Here is a 17,745-nt window from a genome sequence, read left to right as displayed (position 1 = left end):
GGCCGATAGTGCCCCGTTCAATCTCTTGTAGTTCCGGGCCGTTAGAGCCCTTTTGATTTGTTAATGCAATTTCCTGCTTTTATCAGTGTTTCCAAGCGAACAACAATATAATAAATTTCCCGAACGTAGTATAGTTTATAATAAATTGTAAGTCACATCCTTAGCCGAGAGTCGTCTCGGGAAGGAAGACGAAATTTGAAGTCACATCCTTGGCCGAGAGACATCTCGGGAGGGAAGACTTGTAAATTTTAACGAAAGCCACATCCTTGGCCGAGAGACATCTCAGGAGGGAAGACTTGTAAATTGAAACGAAAGCCACATCCTTGACCGAGAGACATCTCGGGAGGGAAGACTTGTAAATTGAAACGAAAGCCATATTCTTGGCCGAGAGACATCTCGGGAGGGAAGACTTGTAAATTGAAACGAAAGCCACATCCTTGGCCGAGAGACATCTCGGGAGGGAAGACTTGTAAATTTTGCATGAATATAGGGCAAGACATAAATAGATGAATTGTATTGTTATTGATGATTGGATGCCTCGTTAAAAACCTTGCCGGCCAAAAACCTCTTTTCACATTTTTCTAAGAGGAAAAAAGACCGGTTCAAGGAAAAGAGTGCACCAGAAGACATTTATATATATACATGAAGTGAAATCCTAACTGTAATAGGTCTTCAAATGGGTAGAATTCCATGTCCGGGGGATGATCTTGCCGGACAATTCTTCTAACTTGTAATAACCATTATTAAGGGTGTGTCTGACTCTGAATGGGCCGTCCCAATTTGCTGCTAGTTTCCCCTCAGTCGAGCTTCGTCGTGCCGATCCAGTTGATCGCCAAACCAGATCACCTTCTTGGAAACTCCTTGGTTTTATCTTGGAGTTAAATCGTCGGGTCATTCGTTGATTACACGCTTCAGCGATGACTTGGGATTTCTCTCGGACCTTGTCCACGATGTCTAGTTCAGCTCGGATTGCACCATCGTTAGACTCCTCATGAAAGTGTGTTCGTCGGAACGAAGGTTTGCCAACCTCGATTGGAATCATAGCATCCGTGCCGTATGCCAGCCGGAACGGAGTTTCCTTTGTGCTTGATTGAGGTGTGCATCTGTATGCCCAAAGAACTTCAGGAAGCTCTTCGGCCCATAATCCCTTTGCCGTGCCAAGCCGTTTCTTTAATTCGGTGAGAAGAACCTTGTTAGCAGCTTCGGCTTGTCCGTTAGACTGTGGGTGCTCGACAGAAGTGAACCGGTGTCGGATGCCAAGGTTTTCAAGAAAGAAGTTGAATTTCTTATCCGTGAATTGTAGTTCATTATCAGAGATGATTGCGTATGGGATGCAGAACCGGGTGATGATGTTTTTCCATACGAATTTTTGAACATTAGCTGCTGTAATGGTAGCTAGCGGCTCGACTTCAATCCACTTAGTGAAATAATCAACGGCCATTACCAGAAACTTGCATTAACCTTTAGCGAGTGGAAACGGGCCGAGAATATCAATGCCCCATAAGGCAAACGGCCAAGGGGCGCTGACCGAGTGGAGATGCTCGGCCGAGGCATGTATTAGGTTGCCATGCTGTTGGCATTGCTTGCACTTCTTAACATATTCGGCGCAGTCGGTTTTCAAGGTCGGCCAATAGTAGCCTGCTCTCAGCACTTTAGCAGCTAAGGTTCTTGCACCTGAGTGTGATCCGCAAATTCCTTCATGGACTTCTCGTAGAACATAGTCGGCTTGTGGCTGGTCAAGGCATTTTAATAGGGGTGTAGAGAACCCTAGTCGGTATAGTTCACCAGCAATTACAGAGTAACGTGCTGCTTGAGCTCGGACTTTCCTGGCTTCCAACGGATCAGACGGTTCAGAACTGTTGATGATGTAATTAATGATGTTGGTCATCCATGAACTTGTCGGTCTTTCAATCGGCATGCACTCTTGTGGAATACTTGATACAGGTAGTTCCAAGTGAATGGTTGACCGAAGTTGTCCTGGTTTTCGGCTACTAGCTAATCGGGCTAGTTGGTCAGCTCTCTCATTGTGGCACCGTGGTGTGTGTCAGACTTGTATTTCATGAAACTGATCCTTCATTGCCTTGAACATATGGTAATATTTGAACAAATGCGCGTCTTTGACTTGAAAGTTGTCGTTGACCTGTTCGGCCACCACCTTCGAGTCAGTCCAACACACAATTTTTGTAGCACCCATCTCGGCAGCCAACCTCATGCCGGCAAGCAAAGCTTCATATTCCGCTTGGTTATTAGAGGTCTTGAAGCCGAATCGCAACGATTGTTCAAGGGTAATTCCGGATGGGCCTTCCAAGATTATGCCGGCACCACTTCCTTATTGGTTGGACGACCCATCCACATGCATAGTCCAAGCGGTATCTTCAAACTGGCCGAGTGGTGACAATTCATTAACGAACTCGGCTAAGCTTTGTGCTTTGATGGCTCCTCAAGGCTCGAAACGGATATCAAACTCAGAGAGCTCAATTGACCATGCCATCATTCGACCGGCTAATTCTGGTTTTCGCAGTACTTTGGCAATCAGACAATCTGTTCGGACTACGATGGTGTGACTCTGAAAGTACTGACGGAGACGCCTAGCCGCATACATGAGTGCCAACGCCACCTTCTCTAGCAATTGGTATCGCCGCTCGGCATCTTGCAACACTCGGCTAATGAAGTATATCGGCTGCTGTTGTCCGTCATGTTCCCGTATCAAGCCGACGCTTATGGCTTCGCCCGAAACCGCCAAGTACAAGATTAGTTCTTGGCCTGATGTTGGCTTGGTCAATACCGGGGGAGTGCCGAGGCATTTCTTGAAAAGTTGAAAAGATACTTTGCATTCATCTGTCCATTGAAATCTGTTTTCCTTTTTCAAAAGGCCAAGGATCGGCTTGGAAGTCTCGGCCATACATGGTAGGAAACGAGATAAAGTTGTTAGTCGACCAGCTAACTTTTGGACCTCTTTCAAGTTCGATGGACTCCTCATGTCGATGATAGCTTGGCATTTGTCCGGGTTAGCCTCGATGCCCCGACTTTACAGCATGAAACCTAAAAACTTGCCGCCTGAGACGCCGAATACACACTTATCGGGATTAAGTCTCATCTGATGTTTCCGAAAGGCCCGGAAAACTTCGGCGAGATCGGTTACATGGGCAAATGTGTCAGCCGATTTGACAACCATATCATCCACGTAAACTTCCATATTTCTCCCGATTTGATTGCCGAAGATCTTGTCCATGAGCCTTTGATATGTGGCCCCAACATTCTTCAGGCCGAATGGCATTACTTGGTAGCAGTAATTGGCAGATTCTGTAACAAATGCCGTTTTATCTTCGTCTCGGGGGTACATCCGAATTTGATTGTAGCCCGAGTATGCATCAAGGAATGTTAGGAACTTATGACCAGCTGCACCATCCACCAATCGGTCTATGTTTGGCAACGAATAAGCATCTTTGGGGCAGGCTTTGTTCAAATCTGTGTAATCAGTACACATTCGCCATTTGCCATTCGACTTCTTGACCATGACAACGTTGGCCAGCCATGTTGTGTATTGGATTTCTCGAATGAAACCTGCTTCAAGGAGCTTAGACGTTTCGGCTTCAACCGCCTTTTTCCTTTCTTCCCCCATTTTTCTCTTACGTTGGGCGATCGGTTTGGCCTCCCGGCACACTGAGAGTCGATGACATAAGAAGTTAGGGTCAATCCCGGGCATGTCGGCCGGCCTCCATGCAAAGAGGTCTTTGTTTTTCTTTACCACATTTTCGATTTCATGCCTTTTGGTCTCGGACAGGTTGGAACCTAGGTAGGTGACATGCTGGTTGGTCGGCCCGATAATCAGTGGGTATCGATCTTCAATCGGCTCGACCCTCTCACCTTGCTCCATTCGAGGGTCGAAGTCTACAACCGTTTCGAGGTCTTGGGCTACCGCATGCACGCGTTTCTCTCGACTCGGCTCGGTTGCTCCGAGGCGGGGCAACCGGAGACTAGCAAAATAACATTCCCTGGCCGCTTTCTGATCTGCATGTACTGTGATGATTCGGCCTGATTCAGAAGGAAATTTCATGGCTAAGTGCGGGGTTGACACAATCGCACCTAACCTGTTGAGGGACGGTCTTCCAAGAAGAATGTTATATGACGTGTTAGCATGCACAACAACGTACTTGATCGGGATGTCTTTGACTTCGGGTCCATCGGAAGAAAAACGAGTGGATAACTTGATGTATCCTTTCGTTTGTACACGCTCACCAGAAAATCCAACCAGCGGCTCATTGTATGGGATCAGTTCGGCTTCCGGGATGCCGAGTTGCTTGAAGGTATTCTAGTAAAGGATATCGGCCGAACTTCCTTGATCGACCAATGTCTTCCGAATGATGCAGTTGTGGATTTCCACGCTGATGACCATGGGATCGTCCTGATCAGGATCGATGCCCTTGAAATCAGCCTCAGTGAATGTGATGGCCGGCACCCTCTGCCGGGTGCACTCAACCGCATGGACAGTTCGGACAGCTCGTAGATGTCTCTTCTGTGCTGAGGAGGTGGATCCTCTGCCCGCAAATCCACCGGCAATAGTATTGATGACCCTTCGGGGTTGAGTTGTGGGCTCGGCTTCTCTTCGGTCTCTCGACCGGCTTCGTTCCCTGTGAGGGTGCCTACCGGATCTCTCTCGGCCATGCTGTTCCCCACGATGCTGGTGATCATCGCGTCTGGGAGAGCGGGGCCGATCGACAAAACGTTGAAGCTGCCCTTGCTTGATTAAGTCCTCGATTTTATCTTTAAGAGCCGCACAATCCTCAGTTGAGTGACCTCGGTTTCGGTGATATTTGCAGGACTTGGTTGTGTCGGCGCGTGGAGGGGTTGACGCTCGTTTTGGTACTGCCAAAACCTCTGAAGCGAGTGCCTGATCTAGGACAGCAGATCGACTGGCGTTCAATGGGGTGTAATGAGAATACCTTGGTCCTCGTGTTGGTTTTTCGCGGGAAATTTCTTTAGGACGGCTCCGATAATTGCTCTTGGCTGGCTTATCGGCTTTGGCGGCTATCTCTGCCCGTGCTTGATTACGGAACCCAGCTAATTCCTCCATTTGCATGTATTTGTCGGCGCGCCGACGCAAATCATCCATATCAGTTGGGGGTTTCTTACAGATGCTGTTGGCGAAAGGTCCCGGTTTCAAGACGGTGGTAAGGTGGTGCAAAGCTACAGCAGGGTTGAGGTCTCGGATCTCCAAAGCCGCTTTATTAAATCGGCTCATGAAGGTCCGAAGGGATTCCTTCTTTTCTTGTCTTATGCTTACCAATGAGAGCGAGGTCAGTTGATGAGGCCTGCTGGTGGCGAACTGAATGGTGAATTGAGATGCTAATGTATTGAAGGAGTCGATTGAGTTGGCCGGAAGTCGTATGAACCAGCTCAATGCCCGACCCTTTAACGAGGTTGGGAAGATTCGGCACAAGGCAGCATCGTCAGTAGTACTGAGGGTGACCTAAGTCAAGAAGATGTCGACATGTTCGTCGGGGTCGGTGGAACCATCATACTTATCGAGTGGCAATGACTTCCAATGGTCAAGGAGTGCCGTCTGCATAACACTTGGAGTAAAGGGATGCTGATGTGCTCCGGCCGGCAATGGATGTATCGGTCGGCTGCCCGAAGCATGAGCAACTGGGGCAGCAACAGAAGTGTGGGGGATGGAGGTGTGATGGCCGTAAGAGTGGAACGACCCCTGAGTGTGGGTCGTCTCAGATGGTTTCCACGTGGGTCTCGGTACTGGTTTTTCAGAGCAGCATTCTCTTCTCTCAATGCGGCCATCTCGGCGGCATCTCTCTCTCGGTGCTGTTTCATAGCGATCATTTCTTTTTTCATCTGGCGTACCATATCGGTCAAGTTTGTCTCCTCAACCGTCTCGGCCCCGGACTGGTGCTCCTCTTCGGACTGTTGCCCTTCGAAATTAGTATTCCTTGTCTTTACCATGATTTTTTTCCTCGTAAACTTTTGGTGTTTCTGCTATGCTTTCGGTTCAGCCCCACGGTGGGCGCCAAAATGTACCTGCTTGAGGGTACACTTGTAGTCTTCTGGGGTGTAAGAGGGCCGAACGTGAGCTTTAGGTGGATTCTTCAGAGGGGGGAGGTACCTGCAAAAGGCACTCCAATGCTCAAGTCAGGATATCCACAATTTTCTAGGGTAATAAAATGAACAGTGACCTACCTCGTTACGTGTGACCTATTTATAATACCTGACATGGGCCTGAGCATGGTGGGCCTTCTCTGACATTTACCAAATTAGGTAATACGATGTTAATCAGCTGATTATGTTTTAATCATGTACTTATCCTTACTAATCATAATCGTCGTTCTAGTAGTTCACCTAATGGCCGAGCCGAGACAACACGGCCGAAACGTCCTCTCTCGGCTTCTGGCGAGCCGATAGGGGAAGAGCACAGTTCTTAGTCCCCTATCGGACCGAAGTGGTATTTGAGCAGTATCATCTGATAGTATATGTCATGCCGGTCCACGTGGCCGATCCACGTGGCCGAGCCGAAATGTTACCTGAGCTGCGTCAATATCTGATAGGACATGACGTGTCGGTCCACGTGACCGATCCACATGGCCGATAGGGTCCTTCCGGTACAATTATTAAATCATAATTTCTCATGTGAAACGCACTACTAAATTATAGTTTTTATACATTTTACAAAGAAAGTTGGTTCGTGTTAGAATTCTTCTCCGTAATATAAACATTTTTGTTTTCGATTATTAGAAAATTATGTTCGTTTACACGTATACAAAATCCTATGTACTTGTTGGGATTTTGATAATGGGAAGAGTATTATGTTGAAGTTCATGAACGATATTTATTTAAATTGTTTGTATTTATTATTAGGCAAAATTTTAAAGAATCAATCATTGGTATAGTGCGAGTTAGGGTTGGCATAAGTTAGTGGAGACGGGTCAAATCCTAACTGTGTGTATGTTCATTATGTTTGCCGTATAACTTTTAACCAATACCCTAAAAATGCTTCTAAATAGAAGCTCCAAAAAGAATGATTAGCATATCCTAATCAGATAAGTAATCTCATTCGTTTTTTACTTCTATTTAGCAAAAGCATTTTTTTTAGATATTTAATAAGGGATATTTTCGGTTTGCATTTAGTATATTTATTAATATTTTAGTATATATAATACACAAATTAAATATTTATTATATATAATTAAAATTTATAATAAATTATATATATAAACAATATTACATTTTAAATATATAAATTATATTTAAAATTCATATAAATAGATATTTTTAAATATATAAATTATATTTTAAATTTATTATAAATAATATATTATATCACAACATTATTTTTATTTAGTAATAATTTATTTAAAATTATTAAAATTTAATTTATAAAAAATTTAATAATAAAAACTGAATTAGATAACAAGTTAAATTTTTTTAGAAATTATTTAATCAATGTTTTTAAAATAATCTTATACAAGATAATCATTTGTATTTAATATATTAAAATTGATTTTAAATCAAATTTTAATATTTTAAAGATAAATCATTCATAATTGATAATAATATTGTATCACAATATAAATTACTCATCATAATATAAAATATACTTTATATACTTTAAAATATTCATTTATATTCATAATATTTATTTATACATGTAATTTGTTGTAAATTTTAATTAATTATGTATAATAAATATTAACAATACTAGTGTATATTTATATATAAAAAAAACTAATAAACATTCAATAGAAATCTTAGTTAACTTTTAATTTATAAGATAGTATTCATCACAGAAACTACCATATATATTAATTAGAAGATTTCAATTTTATGAAATCTGGATCAAATGGATTTTTTTTTTCAAAATGGAAACTTTTTTCAATTTTATGGTTAATATCATGAAAAATGAAAGGATTAAAAAAATTAAAATCTTTTCGTTTTGCTAAAATCTGAATTACTAAATGATATTTTGAGATTGATTTATTTAAAAGATTGAAATCGGTTACAAATTGCTTTTAAGGAATAATTTATATTATCGAATTCAAAATAATTGTATAACAGAAAAGTTTGTTTAGTAAATAGAACTTGATTCAAGTAAGATTTCTATATAAGGAATGTAGGGATTCAAGTATTACTTATTTTCTTGTTTAAGTGTTTAACGTGTACTTTTCTTCTTATTTTTAAAAATAAAATTTAATTTTATTAAATTAATATTTATTTATTATTAAATTTTCTTATTATTTAATGATCTATCACCACTTAAATGAATATTAATAACATGACATATAAAGAAATATTTATTTATATTTATTTTTATGAATGATTGATATATTTTTTTGTTTTTTACTTCAAAATATCATATTATTAAATTCACATTATTTAAATATGATAAACATTAAAATTTAATAATTAACAAATATCAATTTAAGGAGAGAATTAAAATTTTGTATTTTTAAAATTTAAAAAATAAAATATTTATATTTTAAAATAAAAACTAAAATTACACATTAATAAAAATATAAAGATGAAAATATAATTAACTTTTTCTTCTATTTAAACAAAGTTTTTTTTTATGAATAAACATAAAAAGAAAAAGGTAATTTATTTGAAGAAGAAGATGTTGATTCCGTTTGATTTTGAGTCTCTTTTCTTGACCACCAGAAGCATCTTCACGAAGCATCGCAATCTCCTGTGCAACTCTCCACGTGTTACAGTGAACTTCACCTCCCTCGTCCCCTTGGTTCCTCTCCTTATCTCTCATCTCCAACGCCAGCCGCGTATGAACCCACTCAATCACGTCCAACCACGTGTCCAACTTATCCCTACCTCGATTATCACACCAATCCCGCCCTATAAATCCAACCCAAGTCCCACACCGTCGTCAATAACTAGTTAACTACAACTCCCATTATATATCTTTAAATCATTAAAGAAAAAAAATCAAAACAAATTTCGTAGCACGCCACTCTCTCCGACTTCACTCATAAATAAAACTCACACACAGAGTCAGCGTGCGTTTTCCCTTCACTCTTTCTCTTCTTTGTTTTTTCAGTTTCTGCGCTTTCCAGTGGTTTATTTACGGTTATACCCCTCTGGTTATGATAGCTTCCAATCCGCGTGAACCACATAGCCGAAGCTATGGCTTCCCTCGCCTCAGATATCATCGCTACCGTCGATTGAGGTAAAAAACCGTTAACCCAAGCCGAACCTCCTTAAATTCCATCTTTACCCTTAACCGTTACTTAAAACCATGGCCAACTCCAAAAATCACCGTAACGGCCAGGGCGAGCCTCACCGACGAGGGAAGTTAACAAAGAAATCGTCGTCGTTTTACGGTCACTCATCAACGCCGCCGCCTATCGTTTCCGAGGCACAAATCCGCCGACCGAAGACGGTGCCGGACCTTCTGTCGGACAGGAACCGCGCCGCCGCCGCGGCGGCGGCGGCGGCGTTGCCGAAACAGCCACCGAAGTTGTTGCTGAAAGTGACGACTATGGGAAGCCTGGGACCGGTGCAGGTGGTGATGACGCCGGAATCAACCGTCGGAGATTTAGTTGCGGTGGCGGTGCGGCAATACGTGAAGGAAGGTCGCCGTCCGATTTTGCCGTCGAACGATCCTTCGCAGTTCGACCTTCATTATTCTCAGTTCAGCTTAGAGAGTAAGCGAAAAAAAAAATAATAACAACGAAGAAAAAAAAATAATGAAATCAGAATTAATTGTTAAATTGAGATGCTATTGTGCGCAGGTTTGGATAGGGAGGAGAAGCTGAAGGATATTGGATCTAGAAACTTCTTTCTGTGTCCGAGGAAGTGCGACGGGGAAGACGGAGGCGCAACGACGCCGTTTGCTTCGTGTTCCAGGGAGGCTGAGAGAGCGAGCAAGGGTGGCGCGTTTGGGTGGTTAAGGTTCATGGATTTCTCGCGGTGAATCTGTGATTTGAAGCCATGTGCGGTCCACTCCACACAGTTATTTGGATTATTTTTTATTTTTATTTTTATTTTATTTTTTATGATTTTAAAATTCAGAATGGATCAATGGTTGGTTACGAAGTTATGATGGCCCGTTAGTTGTAAAAAAATGTGTCGGCCATTTAACTGAATTTTTCTCTCTGTTTTGTCTTTTTGGTTTTTCGTTTTCCTACATGTGAAGCAATTCCATTTCACAAGTTGTTGGATTGCGTAATAGGACCGTCAATGTTGATATTTACATGTCGAAAGAATATCATTTGTCATTTATTCTCCCCGTGAAGTGAATGTGTTAATGATTGATTTATATATACAAATACGATCATATCCTATTAGAGGAAGTTATATACTTTTTTTTATTTTTTTATTTTTAGAGAGGCAGGTATATGCGATAACCAAGAATAAATTTGAGTGATATAAGACAACAAGCGTTTTGAAATTATATGATCAGTGAGAAAAAATAGTTTTTTAAATAAAAAAAAGAAGAAAAGAATTGCATATAGTTTGTGTGTTAAACTTTTGATTGGTAATGATAAAATTTAATAGTTAATGTTTATATGATTATATTTAAGGTTTATTTCACTTAATACGCTTATGCATAATTTTAAAATTTTAATTTATTATCTATTTTAGACTTAAACATGTTTTTAATTTATTAAATTTGGAATAAATTTCTTTTTAATTTTTTAAATTTAAAAGTGTTTTTTTATTTATGTGATTTTTAAATGAGTTTAATGTTGTTTTTTATTAATTAAGATTTGTGAGATAATGTTGGATAGATTTTCTAAAAAAATAAGTATAAGAATTAAAACAATTTTTTTAAAATTATTGAGATTAAAATAATTAATTTTAAATTTAAGAGTTTAAATATAAATTTATCTAAAATTTGAGAAATTAAAAATATAATTAAAATTTTATTTTAATATTATATAATACTATTTTTAATAACATTTTTTTTTGTTAAGGACACGTGTTATAGACTAGTATTGATTGGATTGAAACTTAGGAGACATTTGTTAAGATTTTACTTTCGTGAGAAATATAAAGTTAGCAATGTTTGTTTTTCATATTTGGTTTGTTAATTAAAAAGTAATATTTTTATAAAACGTTGTTTTTCATAAATGTTTTTTAATAAGACATGTATAAAAAATCATTCCAAAAATATAACTCTCAAAAGTTATGATTTCCATAAATAATGATTTTCAAGATTAAATTTTTTTAATCAAATGTCTCCTTATTGTAATGTAATGTTTTGAAAGAAAAAACTATTATTTTAAAGTTTTGGGATTGGAGTAATTTATAGGTCTCACGTTTGAACCATATCATTGTCATTGTAAATTTTAATATAATAAATGGAGCATATGGAACGTGATAATATCCTCTTATTAGTATTCATACTTGTGCAATCAACAAGACACAAATTATTTTATCCTGAAAATTTGAAAAATCATGAATCTAAGATTATGTTGTACTCTTTAACTGCTATTAGAAGAAAAATAAGTATTAAAATAAGTATTACGTTAATTTTTTAATAGTATTAGGTACTTATTTTCATTTATATTCAATATTATTTAAAAAATAGTTACTATGTTACATTTTGTATATAAAAAAATAATTTAATAGAATTACTATTATCTTTTATTTATTAAATAATTTATTATTTATATAAAAAATAATCTAAAACGGACAGTTATTATATAACAATAATTTGTATAAAGTTAAAATTAACATAATGAGAAAAGTAAGTAAAATTGTGTTGTAACCCTATGATTTCAAAGTATAATTTGTATGTAACCAACCATAATCGAACCTAACTTTTTTCTAGAAAACAAAAATTAAAACCTTCATGTGAGCAACAATAATTTCATGGAGAATGAAATTTTTTTTCTTGGTGAAATCTGGAACCAACCATAATCAAACTACCTGAGTCAGGATCTTCTAGTTCTCTCTCTGAAAAATTTTCAGAAATAGAATTATAAAAAAAACAAACAACAACCATTTTTAACTAAACTGAAAAATTCCTATGAAACACACAGTGAACCCTTGCACAACATAACTCTCCTGAGGCAAATTCTAAATTTGTAACCCTTGCAATTTCCAAAGGATGATGCACACCATTTATAAGATGATAACTAATCTCGTCCACAATGGTGAAAAATATGATCTTCATTTATTCCTTAAAGTACTTAAAAATGTAATCTACCTTTGGCACCGTCGCATTTTGTTGATATATGCATAATTAAAATTGAGAAAATTTTCTCCATTTCTCTCCTTTCTAATTCTATCAATTCAAACAACGTGTTTTCATGCTACTTCTACCGTTTTTATTTAGATAAAGCATAAAGTTTGGAAATATAACAAACTAAACTAAATAAATGAAATGGTACGAACAAACAATTTTTCAAAAGAATAGTCTAATGAAAGGCCACCTAACATCGGACAGAATAGTGTCTCTGAAGGCCCAAATCATTGGTGGAGCCACTAGTGTTTAAATTCGGGCCTAACAATTCACCTTAAAATTGCACCCAAAATAAGAAGAAGAAAAAAAAAAACTCATAGCTAATAGGGAATTTTTTTTTTCTTTCTATTTTATTTCATCATTTTATGTTTAAACTTTTTTATATTTTAATTATTTTTATAAGTTTTTTTTATAAATTATTAAAATACATATTTATTATATACAAATAAAATACGTCATGCATATATATATATATATATATATATATATATATATATTTATCTTTTATCGATAGTTTTTTTCGTTAATTTTTGTTTTACCTTTTTGGTCTGTAATATAGTTTTATTTATCTACACATTTTATTTTATTACCACCTTTTATGATGGTTTATCATCTCCTAATTGGGCCTGTTCTTTGTTTAGCTCTATTATTGGTTGAAACAAGTTAAATCAATTATTAAAAAATAAAATGTGTTTTATAAGTAAATGTTACGTGGCAGTACTATTTTGATTTTTTTTTTACCAAAATACCATTGAAATTTATCACGCCTTTGGTTTTATGGGTAACTGTCTCTTCGACAGAAAAAAAAACTCAATTATAAAATAAAATGTGCGACAAAATAAATAAAAGACAAAAAAATAAAAAAAAACATTATAAAAAATTTACCCCTAATCTTTTATATAAAAAACAAATAAAAATTTATCAAAATTAATAAAAATAGTTAATATAATTAATTTTAAGCAACAATTTCAGAAAAAAATAATTAACAATACGAAAAATTTAAACTTTATTATAAAAAAACTCTTTCAATTGATTGATTTAAATAATAATTATATTAAATAACATTACATCTAATTAAAGAGGAGAATATAACAAAATTAACAATTAATCTATTTTAAAGTAGATATTATTTTTCTCATAATTAGAAGAAAAAAAATCCACTTGTTTCCTATATAAAGAATTGGAGACATTATAATGTACAAAAATCAAAGAAATATTTATTGATAAATAATAAAAATATTACTAAATCATACAAAACTAAACAAAATAAAATGAAAAAGAATTTATTATTATTTTATAATAAAAAAGAAGAAGCGCGGAGAGAACTCAAAAAAACCCTAATCAGTGCAGCGCGATCAATATATATATAAACACACATTTCTTAAACCCATAAACCCATTTTTCATCGCAATTCAGCTTCTCTTTCTCTCACCCAAACCCTACTTTCTCTCACTTTGCTTCACTGCGCAGTTCCTCCCAAATGGATGCTCCAATGCAGTTTTGGGGTAACTTCTTCTATTCTCTCTTCTTTCGCTTTGCATCCATCTTTTGCTTTCATTTTTCGCTATATTCAAAATCCGATTCATTTTTCTTCATTTCGTCTTGTTTTCGCGGCACAACACACGGTTCATATCGCGATATCTATTTTACGTTATAGCCTTACTCCTCTGTAATACGCGTTACTCTTATTTTATTTTTTTTGAATTATTTTATTGTTGCTAAATTATTGTCCTTGTTAATATGTGTAAATGTGTTTTAATTCTGAACCGTTCTTTTAAGATATCCAAATGAAAAGTGAAACTTGTTTGCTAATATTTATACAAGTGTTTGTATGATTGAATTGATTTGGCGATGTAATAATGCTTTTGTTGTTGTGTTGGTTTGGAATTTAGGTGTTGAGGTTAAGGTGGGACAGACTGTTAAGATAGACCCAATGGATCCAGAGAGTTCATACATTCACATTTCTCAGGTTGCACTTGGTGAGGCGAAGAAGGACAAAGCAAGTGAACCTGTGGTTCTGTTTGTGAAAGTTGGTGCCCAGAAGATTGTTTTGGGAACCCTTAATAGGAATGACATTCCTCACCTATCGTTGGATTTGGTTTTGGACTCTGACTTTGAACTTTCCCACAATTCAAAAAGTGCTAGTGTCCATTTCTGTGGATACAAAGTTCTAACGTATCCTTCGCATCATAAATTGGCTTGCTGTTTATATTTTATAACATGTTTGGTTTTATGTTTGATTGCAGTGAAAATCATGTCCAAAGCCAAAACAAGAATAAATAGGTTTGGGTTTTTATACCAAATGCGTAAATTTGGAGGAAGAAATGTGGAACCAAGCATGAGTTTTTGAGAAATTTATGTCTTTTATATTCCAAATGTTTTTAGTACCTAGTTTATCCATTTTGTTTATTAGTTGATTGGATTTCTTCTTGTGGTGGCTGTATGGGGATGGCATTGACAAGAGTGTTATTATTTATTTATTTATTTTTATTTTTATTTTTTAACTAAGCCCATTGTGCTTAATAATACATATCACTGCTCCTGTCTTTATTTTTTTTTTCCTTAACTTGATGCATTCTTGTGGCACTAGTGATTCGGACAATGTTTCCGACTTTTCTGGTGAGGATCATTTGTTTCTTCTGAACTTGTTGTTGTTGTTATTATTATTATTATTATTTATATTAATTTATTTATCAATTTGGTGGCTCAAATGCGGTTTCATTTTGTATGATGTTGACAGATAGTGATGATGATCTTCCAGTGGAGGGCTTAGAAAATGGTAGATGTTTCCTCTTGAAATGAATTTAATTGCTAGCTCTGCATATTACTGTCTTGATAACTGATAGTTATCTTCTTTCAGGAATATTTGCAATTAAACCTGAAGGTGCAAAAGTTACCAAACCTTCTAAACCTGTTCCCTTGACTGGTGCATCAGCAAAACAAGTTAAGACAGTTGATCCCAAGAAAGTTGAGGAGGATGACTCTGATGATGACGATGATTCTGATGATGAGGAAGCTAATGAAGATGAACTCAACAGTTCTGATGAGGTATTTTAGCTACTAAGGGTTTAAATTACAGTTTTATGTAATATGTTCTATATGTGAGATGTCAAGAATCAATATGCATTTTCTGCAATGTATTGTGCACACAATATAAAAAAAATGAGATACTTCAAAATATATCTGGCACGTTAATGTTTATGCAAGGATCATGGTTAAGTAAAACATTGCTTTTCTCTTTCATGAAAAAAAATCTCTTCATTATTCTTGCTGTTGTGTAAGGTTTATGTGGTGATAATTTTCCATCATTTATCATTGTAGATGGATGATGATAGTGATAGTGATGAGGAAAGTGAGAGTGATGAAGCTGATGAGGAAACCCCTGAAAAGAAGGTAATGATATTGCTCTTGTATTATGTATTCTTTTGTTTTGATGATATGATGTCTTTTATTATGATTGATGAGTACTGAGCAGACTTCACCAGCTCTTATATGTGACTATGTTTTAAATGTGAATCAGGGCAAGAAGAGAGCCAAGGAGTCTGCATCAAAAACCCCAGTTTCTGCTAAAAAAGCTAAGAATGCCACCCCTGAAAAGACTGGTGAGAATATCATCCATATGCTGCTTTGTATCTATATTAATCTTCCCAAGTTTCTTTCTTTTTCGCAGATGTCTAATTCTATGCTAATGCTTTCTTAAAATAGTGTATTATTGATCAATGCATCCGACTTTAGTATTATTAGGCATAACAAATCATACATTTTACTTTTTACATGTCAAACTCCATGTTTGAATGACGCTTCTTAATCCTTAATAATGGTCATTTATTTTTTATGTATTCTTCATACTTATCTTTCTATTATCCGTTGGTAATATTGTGATAAAAAAAATGTTTGTAGATGGTAAGAAAAGTGTACATGTAGCAACTCCTTATCCTTCGAAGAAAGGAGGGAAGTCTCCCAACAGTAATGCAAAAGGCAAGACTCCCAACAATAATGCAAAAGGCAATACTCCCAACAGTAATGCGAAAGGCAAGAATCCCAACTCTGCAGGTGGAAAGAAGCCCCAATTCCGGAAGTAGTAAAAAGTATGGTTCTTTTTTTGGAAATATTAACAAAATTGATTTTAGCAAAACCTTAAAAGTAGTTTCATTATGGCTTATGTCCGACTATTTTATGGTTTTGTAGGTCACTTACCAACGAAATTGGTCTTGTCTTGCGACAACATAAGAAGGTTGAGCATGGTGGTCAGTGATGTCTTTTACCGTACTTATGTAGTAGTCATTTTCCCTTGTATTGCAGTGAGTAGGTTCGGAACGTTCGAAATTTTATACTCACTCTAAGGTTTTAAAATTTTGTTTTGAGGTCGATGAGCGCCCACATATTCGGTCTGCTGCCTTTAAATCCTGTTCATTATTCAATTGAGTGCCTATGTTTTTCTATTGGCATTAGACATATTTCTCATTCAAATCTAGCTTATGTTATTTATTGCTACCGCTACACATAACTACAAGTAAATTACATTTACACCAGAACATTTATGATTTTGTTGCGGTACTTTTCTAACAAAATACTAGTATATAAGTTAAATTATGTATTACATTTCTTTATATGATATATTTAATTGTATTTTGAAATTGCATTAATTGATAAATTATGTTATTTTAAGATTTTGAAAAGATATTGGAGCCTATTTGTTTAATTTTCCTCTGAAAGCACTTTTTTGTTTTTTAAAGAATATGCTTATTGAAATTTTAGAAATGTTTGGGTGATTTTTTTTCAATAAACAGAAGCGTAAAAATCAGTAAAAAATTATTTTGTGGTGAATTTAGGATGCAGTTTTTACTATTTCAATCAAAATTCAAATTAACTTTTAATAATATAACCATCTCTTCAAATTAAATTTCGTTCTTAAAACTATTTGAAGTCATATTATAATTTTTTTGTTATATGAAATAAAAAATTATCATATTTAATGCACAAAGTAAAATACCAGCTATGCACATCATTAACACATTAAATAATCATTATATAACTTTAATTCTTTATATATATAGGTTAAACCTAAATTTAAACATCTTTTTAATTTTTGTAAAATAAGTTTGTTTTGATTTTGGTCTGTATTTTTATTGTTTTTAATTTTTCTAAAATTTATAAAATATTGTTTTTATCCTATTGAAATGAGTAGATTTTGATTTTGATATCTGGTAAAAAGAAAAAATTGATTTTCATTCTTCTAAAATCTAAAGTCACTATTTTTCTTATAATGATAATTCAAAGATAAATAAATAATATTTAGTTTAAGAATCTATAAATTTTTAGAGGTATTAAACACGGTATAATTAATAGTTGGAAACATTTAGAATGATTATTTAGTCTTTTAATAAATAAAATACAGTTAAAAATAATCATATATAAAAGGTCTAAATAATATTTTTAATTTTAAAGTGGTGAAAAATAAAAAACTAAAATTAAAACTTGATAATTTTGTAGGGTTAACAAATATATATAAGACTTAAATTTAGTAGTAACTCTAATTT

The 17,745-nt window shown here is 35.3% G+C and overlaps 3 protein-coding genes across 3 annotated transcripts; 2 read left to right on the top strand and 1 right to left on the bottom strand.

Moving 5' to 3' along the window:
* Positions 1-3,028: 3,028 nt before the first annotated feature.
* LOC145950230 (uncharacterized) lies at positions 3,029-9,164 on the bottom strand. The gene is made up of 6 exons (XM_083061287.1): positions 8,999-9,164; positions 8,583-8,850; positions 6,031-6,115; positions 5,575-5,916; positions 4,349-5,470; positions 3,029-4,300 (listed from the first exon to the last, which is right to left on the bottom strand). The coding sequence occupies exons 1-6, from the start codon at positions 9,162-9,164 to the stop codon at positions 3,029-3,031; spliced, it is 3,255 nt and encodes a 1,084-aa protein (XP_082917413.1).
* Positions 8,876-10,249, top strand: LOC109798716 (uncharacterized). The gene is made up of 3 exons (XM_083062349.1): positions 8,876-9,011; positions 9,106-9,659; positions 9,747-10,249. Exons 2-3 carry the CDS (start codon positions 9,251-9,253, stop codon positions 9,926-9,928), a joined length of 591 nt encoding a protein of 196 aa, XP_082918475.1. The 5' UTR covers positions 8,876-9,011; positions 9,106-9,250; the 3' UTR covers positions 9,929-10,249.
* Positions 10,250-13,556: 3,307 nt separating this feature from the next.
* Positions 13,557-16,699, top strand: LOC109798749 (histone deacetylase HDT1). Its single transcript, XM_020359132.3, has 9 exons — positions 13,557-13,710; positions 14,098-14,380; positions 14,796-14,824; positions 14,946-14,984; positions 15,066-15,253; positions 15,527-15,598; positions 15,726-15,807; positions 16,106-16,293; positions 16,394-16,699. Exons 1-8 carry the CDS (start codon positions 13,686-13,688, stop codon positions 16,285-16,287), a joined length of 900 nt encoding a protein of 299 aa, XP_020214721.1. The 5' UTR covers positions 13,557-13,685; the 3' UTR covers positions 16,288-16,293; positions 16,394-16,699.
* Positions 16,700-17,745: the final 1,046 nt, after the last annotated feature.

This window comes from Cajanus cajan, chromosome 8 (assembly GCF_000230855.2).
Source record: "Cajanus cajan strain Asha chromosome 8, NIPB_CcT2T_4, whole genome shotgun sequence".
Classification (NCBI taxonomy): domain Eukaryota; kingdom Viridiplantae; phylum Streptophyta; class Magnoliopsida; order Fabales; family Fabaceae; genus Cajanus; species Cajanus cajan.
Note: the sequence above shows the minus strand (reverse complement) of the source record. Positions and strands in the feature narration are given on the sequence as shown.